The sequence below is a fragment of the Ovis aries genome, chromosome 15 (genome assembly GCF_016772045.2).
Source record: "Ovis aries strain OAR_USU_Benz2616 breed Rambouillet chromosome 15, ARS-UI_Ramb_v3.0, whole genome shotgun sequence".
NCBI lineage: Eukaryota > Metazoa > Chordata > Mammalia > Artiodactyla > Bovidae > Ovis > Ovis aries.
This window is the reverse complement of record NC_056068.1, coordinates 78229540-78236662: the sequence shown is the minus strand read 5'-3', so window position 1 is coordinate 78236662 and position 7123 is coordinate 78229540. Positions and strand designations below refer to the sequence as shown.

General features: G+C 40.3%; 1 protein-coding gene across 1 annotated transcript; it reads right to left on the bottom strand.

The window, feature by feature from the left end:
- Positions 1–960, bottom strand: LOC101114053 (olfactory receptor 8U3). Its single transcript, XM_004016790.4, has one exon. The coding sequence runs from the start codon at positions 958–960 to the stop codon at positions 1–3; it is 960 nt and encodes a 319-aa protein (XP_004016839.2).
- Between the last annotated feature and the right edge of the window lie 6163 nt (positions 961–7123).

Below are 7123 nucleotides of genomic sequence, written 5' to 3'. Positions count from 1 at the left end.
TTATTTTCTTAATTTGAATGTCTTTAAAATTTCACAACCTTTTCCCAAGACTTTCTTGGAGGCATCTTTCACCTCTTTATTTCTTAGACTATAGATGAGTGGGTTCAACATGGGGATCACTACAGTGTAAAACACAGATGCCATTTTGTCTGTGTCCAGGGAGTGGTTTGACTTGGGTTGCAGGTACATAAAGATCAGTGTGCCATAAAAAATAGTAACAGCCACCATGTGGGAGCCACAGGTAGAAATGGCCTTGAGTCGCCCCTGGGTAGAGCGGATCCTTAGGATGGCGGTGATGATGAAGAGGTAGGAGGTGAGGACAATGGAAGACGAACAGATCATATCAAAACCAGCAAAGGCAAAGATCAGAATTTCCTTCATGCGTGTGTCTGAGCATGACAGAGCCAGGAGAGGGAGGTCATCACAGTAGAAATGGTTAATAACATTGGGGCCACAGTAAGTTAGACGGAAGGTGATGATGGTATGGAACAGGGCGACCAGAAAGCTGTATATATATGGAACTGCCACTAGTTGAATGCAGACTCTCTTTGACATCAGTGTGGAATAATGCAGGGGACTACAGATGGCCACATAGCGATCATAGGCCATGGAAGCTAAGAGGAAACACTCTGTGATCATGAAGGTGAGAAAACAGCCCAGTTGCGTTGCACAAGCATAGAAAGCAATAGTGTTGTGCTCCACAACAAAGTTCACCATCATCTTTGGTGTGATAGCAGAGGAGTAGCAAAGATCAACAAAGGCCAAGTGACTGAGGAAATAGTACATAGGTGTGTGGAGTCGAGCATCACTTCTGATCAAGGTTATCAAGCCCAGGTTGCCCAGCACCGTGACCAGGTAAATGACCAACAACACCACGAAGCAGGGGACCTGAAGCTCTGGCTGGTCTGTAATTCCCTTGAGAATGAATTCAGTGACAAAAGTAAGATTCACTTTAGCCATTTAATCTGATGGATTTTGAAGAGTTTGTTGTGAGTTGAAGAATAAAAATGACACCTTCTACAGCCTTTGCCAGTGTTGGGGAAGGTGATCATTAGCATCTTCTATCCGTGAGTCACACCACCTTGTGGGCAAAAGGTAGCTGCCGCTCTCCAATGACATGCCATTCTTGCTCCAGTGAAAGGAATCTATTACTCTCAGAGTAGTCTTCTTAAGCCTTACTTTGCTTTACAAAAATGTGGTGCTCTTTGCTTTATGATGTAGAAAATATGGGAAGATGCTGATGAAAAATTAAATAGTATCTGAAAGAAAGCACTTGAGACAACTAATAGTAATATTCCAGTGTTTTTGATGTCACCAAGGTTTTGGTGCCCATGTATATGTTACAGGGAATAACTTACTCCATGCTGGATATATTTTGTTTCTTTAACCTTTGTTTCCTGTTGCGCTTGTTCACTGAAAGAATACTGTTCATACATATTGGTCTGCTTCGGAAAACCCTGCCCCTCTGCCTGAATGTTAAATCAAAGTGCATTTGTTCAGGACCCTGTCCACTTGTGGATGGCTATAGGAGGGAAGAAATGAACACATCCTCTGCCCATGGCTTGCCATTCCAGGAGATATTTGCAAAGCTAATGGCCTTTTAAATTTACTTCTTCATCCTCCCATCATCTCTGTTCTATAAAAGAACCTGTCATCTGGACCCCAATTAGATGATTATTTTGAGACATCAGTCTGCTATCTTCTTTGTCTGCTGGCTTTCTGTATAAAGTCAATATTCCTTGCCTCAACACCTAAATTCACAATTAATTGGCTTGCCTTGCAGTAAGGAGCAGAGAAGGTGATGGTGCCCCACTCCAGTGTTCTTGCCTGGAGAATCCCAGGGACGGGGGAGCCTGGTGGGCTGCCATCTATGGGGTCGCACAGAGTTGGACACGACTGAAGCAACTTAGCAGAAGCAGCAGCAGCAGCAGCAGCAGCAGCAGCAGCAGCAGCAGCAGCAGCAGCAGCAGCAGCAGAGTGAGCTTGGATTAGGTAAAACATGAGGCAGTTAAAAATACATAATAGATACATGAAACTACACTTTTATTTACCTGTTTTTCAAATTTTGTAAGTCCCCAAAGCTTTAAAATATAAAAATAATCTAGGATGACTTACTTACTTACTTTTATAAAGTAAGTACTTGATGCTATGTAAGTTAAAAGGTAATTAATCAGACCTGTGGGAAAATATCATTTTCATAGGAATTAAAGAGACTTAGCATTATTCTCCAATTCAAAAATTTACTGCATTTTGTAGTTTGTTTCTGAGAGATAACATTAAGTAGTCTGTTAGGTAATTTATTCTATACTATATGTAGATAAACACCTTTTCCCATAAACATGTGTCAGTATATTTCAGGGGCTTAAAATATCCAAAGTACTTACCTTCAGTTGTAAACAAAGTTTTGTGGAAACATGTATAGTAGTTCTTGATGAATGCTTCAGAATAATTACCTGTATTTTTGACAGCTCTGGAAAAATAAGACTGCTGCTGCTGCTGCTGCTGCTGCTGCTAAGATGCATCAGCTGTGTCTGACTCTATGCGACCCCATAAATGGAAGCCCACCAGGCTCCCCCATCCCTGGGATTCTCCAGGCAAGAACACTGGAGTGGGTTGCCATTTCCTTCTCCAATGCATGAAAGTGAAAAATGAAAGTGAAGTTGTTCAGTCGTGTCCGATTCTTAGCGACCCCATGGACTGTAGCCTACCAGGCTCCTCTGTCCATGGGATTTCCCAGGCAAGAGTACTGGAGTGGGGTGCTGTTGCCTTCTCTGGAAAAATAAGACTAGTTTCTCTAGATCCAATGTTAGCCTACTTGAATTTTATTTTTGATCCTGTCTTTATTTCCCACATAGTGGAACCATGAAATATTAACAAAAATAGTAACCTCAAGACATTATTGTGTATAACTCCTTCATATTTCAAATTTTATTTATTAATACTATTATTATTTATCTGTTGAAGTTGAGGACTATCCTTACAGATACTCTACACAGTGCAAAACATGAATTCACTTGTGGTATGGGCTTCCCGCACAGCTCAGTTGGTCTAGCTGCAATGCAGGAGAACCCAGTTCAATTCCTGGGTCTGGATAACCCACTAGAGAAGGGACAGGCTGCCCACTCCAGTATTCTTGGGCTTCTTTTGTGGCTCAGCTGGTAAAGAATCCGCCAGCTATGCGGGACACTTGGGTTCAATCCCTGGGTTGGAAAGATCCTTAAGAAGGGAAAGGCTACCCACTCTAGGATCTGGCCTGGAGAATTCCATGGACTGTGAAGTCCATGGGGTCCCAAAGAGTTGGACACAACTGAGAGACTTTCACTTTTCCTAGTTTCTTGCTAACACATTCTGATGAAATTTCTATCATATCTGAGTAGCAATGGAAAAAGCCCAGGCTTAGAGGTATGGTCACAGAATAGGGACTTCCCTGGTGGCTCAGCAGTATAGAATATGCCTGCTAGTGCAGGAGATGTGGGTTCAGTTCCTATGTTGGGAAGATCCCCTAGAAAAGGAAATGGAAACCCACTCCTGTATTCTTTCCATGGACAGCGGAGCTTGGTGGGGTACAGTCCATGGGGTTGCAAAGGGTTGGAAATGACTTAGCAACTAAACAGCAACAGCAACACAGAGAGTAGATGGTATAGTATGGGTGCAACTGGCTTTGTTTGGCTGCAGAGCCCATATTCCTAATCCATCAAGCCATGCTGCCCACTGTGTAACAATACTGGCAGATATGTCCACTTTGCTCTGGTATGAACCAAATATTTAGAGAACTCAAACATGAAAACTGTAGTTGAGCCAAATTTCAAGAGATCAAACTTTTAAAAAGTTTTCTAAAAGTATTTGAAGTGCAAACAGATATCATAGAAGGACTGAAATGCAGAGTATGAAAGTAAGAAATGCAGTTAAGGTGTTAGAAGTATTATGATTCCATTTAATACAGCAGCTCATAAGGCAGAAAGGTTCATAGTGGAAAGCTAAGTCCCAGGTGGAAGGTCGACTGTTACGCTGCAAACTTCTCACGACTCACCTGTCTAGCCGTGGCTCTGGCTCCGAATGTGCTCATACCAAAGTCGTTTGGGTGGCTTAATAGTTCCTAGATCCCTCTGAGTCTAAAGTTGACCCTCTCGAGATATCTGAAAGATGTAATATCTCCTTCTCTGTTTCTCATAAAGTATAATGAGCTGAACAAATTATAGTGGCTATTTGAAAAAAAAAATATATATATATATAATTATCTGTATTCCTGAAGGAACTATACTTCAAGTATACCTATCAGACAATTTCCACAGAAGCAAAAGTAGGCTGTATTAGGGACAGCAATGTAAAAAGACCATACACTTTCATTCATTTAAAGAAGAACTCAAGTTTTGTGAAAGGTTAAGACCAGCATTTAAATTCTGAGTAAACTATGGGAATGTGGGTAATGTCTGTATTTTTGTTTTTTAGATCTCATCTTTCTCAATTCTAAAATCAAGTAAAACATATTTTGCCGGGGTCCAGCCCCAGTGGATCCAGGATAATTTGAAGGAGAGATGGCATGGTGAGGAAAAACTTATTTATTTAATTAGAAATATAAAGAGAGATTAGGAAGAAATAGTATAGTAGGAAAATTTAGTGGAGAAAAGAGGCTGAATAACTTGGTTTATGGGGAAAGCCAATAAAACTTCAGGACAAGAAGTTTGCACCATCTACGTTAGGCCACTGGCGCTTGTTTGAATAGTGGAGGGTGCCTCTCCTTGGGCTCCCTCTCTCACGGGACTTAAAAGCCGAGGCAAGTAAGTAGACATGGTGAGCCTCCTCGCTCCAGATGGGAATTCAGCCTGAAAATAGAGTAAAGAGAAGACACGAGGGAAACCAGTCCAGCAACTTGCCTGTCCTCTATTGTCCAGAAAGGCCTTTTATACTTTTTTTTTTTTTGTACATAGAGATCAATGGATAATATAAAATTATGCAGCATCAGCAGCCCTGACTCTTATTGAGACCAGGCTTTTTCTCTGCATACCTAGTTGTATACATAAGTCTTAGGTGATTTACATCATCTTCTGGCCAGGAGGCCGATTTAACATTTTACGGCCCTTTTCTGATAAGGGTTTGTCAACCAGAAGACTTATTTGTGTTGTTCTTCCCAAAGTCTGGTGCCACTCTCAGAAAGAACTAAATAAAGTTACATTCTTACATAGCAAGGACACAAGAGGAGTGCAGTGATATATAACATAGAAAAGTAATTAACTCAAAAGTCTAGTGTTGCTAACATCAAAACTACTATATTCCTATTTCTATATCCTGATTACATTGATTAATATCTTTCAGGTGCCTAAAAGATAAAAGAATATGGAGGCCTGGCAGCAGTCATTGACTCAATAGTGAAACCTGTTACCAATAAAATTTTTAGCTTTTTAGAAAAGGCTCTGTATCTTTAAGATGCTTTGAGCTTCGTGCCTCTCAAGGTTGGGGGCCCTAAACAATTCACAAGTTGTAAAAGTCCCCAACTGTTAGGCAAGTTAGAGAGCCATTAAAGGGGTTTGAGCTGAAACATTCTTTTCATATGCAGGAGACTGTTAACTGAAGCCCTGAGTTAACTTTTTCCAGAGAAAAGGTGTTAATGTCAGAAGAGTATACGATAGCAGAGAGGAAACAGACAGATTTTGGTTTCGGGGTAGATACTCAGACAGAGGACCCCTCGAGAACTGACTTGCTTTGCCCATCAGGCCTCTCCGCATGACCTTGTCATGGGTAGGATCTCCCGTGCTGATTCCCCACAATATTTCATGTTTTAATGAATATTGAATGTATTAATGTATGTAAAGACTCAGTAAACTCTATGATAAATAGTAAATACCCAAAAGATATTTGCTTTAAAAAGGGAAGTAAATCAGAACATAAATAAATAAATAAACAAATAAACAAACATACTTACTCCAAACAACTCCCTGAAAAACGGAAGCACGTCAGCACAGTGTCAGACTCTATCTTGGTGAATCTGCACAGTAAAGGAAATGTTATCATTAATGATGAAATCCAGATTTTTTTTCACAAATTTCAAACTAGAAAATCAACTTTATTTTTTTATTTTTTGTATTTAGGGATATTAGATTTATTGTTTCTTTTTTTATTTTTACTTATTTTTTAAAATACAAATTTACTTGTTTTAATTGGAGGCTAATTACTTTACAATATTGTATTGGTTTTGCCATACATCAACATGAATCCGCCACAGGTATACACATGTTCTCCATCCTGAACCCCCCTTCCTCCTCCCTCCCTGTACCATCCCTCAGGGTCATCCCAGTGAACCAGCCCCAAGCATCCAGCATCATGCATCGAACCTGGACTGGCAATTTGTTTCATATATGATATTACACATATTTCAATGCCATTCTCCCAAATCATCCCACCCTCGCCCTCTCCCACAGAGTCCAAAACACTGTTCTATACATCTGTGTCTCTTTTGCTATCTCGCATACAGGGTTATCACTACCATCTTTCTAAATTCCATATATACGCATTAGTATACTGTATTGGTGTTTTCCTTTCTGGCTTACTTCACTCTGTATAATAGGCTCTAGTTTCATCCACCTCATTAGAACTGATTCAAAAGCATTCTTTTTAATGGCTGAGTAATACTCCATTGTGTATATGTACCACAGCTTTCTTATCCATTCGTCTGCTGATGGACATCTAGGTTGTTCCCATGTCCTGGCTATTATAAACAGTGCTGCGATGAATATTGGGGTACACGTGTCTCTTTCAATTCTGGTTTCCTCAGTGTGTATGCCCAGCAGTGGGATTGCTGGGTCATAAGGCAGTTCTATTTCCAGTATTTTAAGGAATCTCCACACTGTTCTCCATAGGGGCTGTACTAGTTTGCATTCCCACCAACAGTGTAAGAGGGTTCCCTTTTCTCCATACCTTCTCCAGCATTTATTGCTTGTAGACTTTTGGATCGCAGCAATTCTGACTAGCGTGAAATGGTACCTCATTGTGGTTTTGATTTGCATTTCTCTGATGATGAGTGATGTTGAGCATCTTTTCATGTGTTTGTTAGCCATCTGTATGTGTTCTTTGGAGAAATGTCTATTTAGTTCTTTGGCCCATTTTTTGATTGGGTCGTTTATTTATT

Bases quoted from the DNA above. Each gene is read 5' to 3' on its own strand.
- LOC101114053 (XM_004016790.4), bottom strand. From the start codon at position 960: ATGGCTAAAGTGAATCTTACTTTTGTCACTGAATTCATTCTCAAGGGA.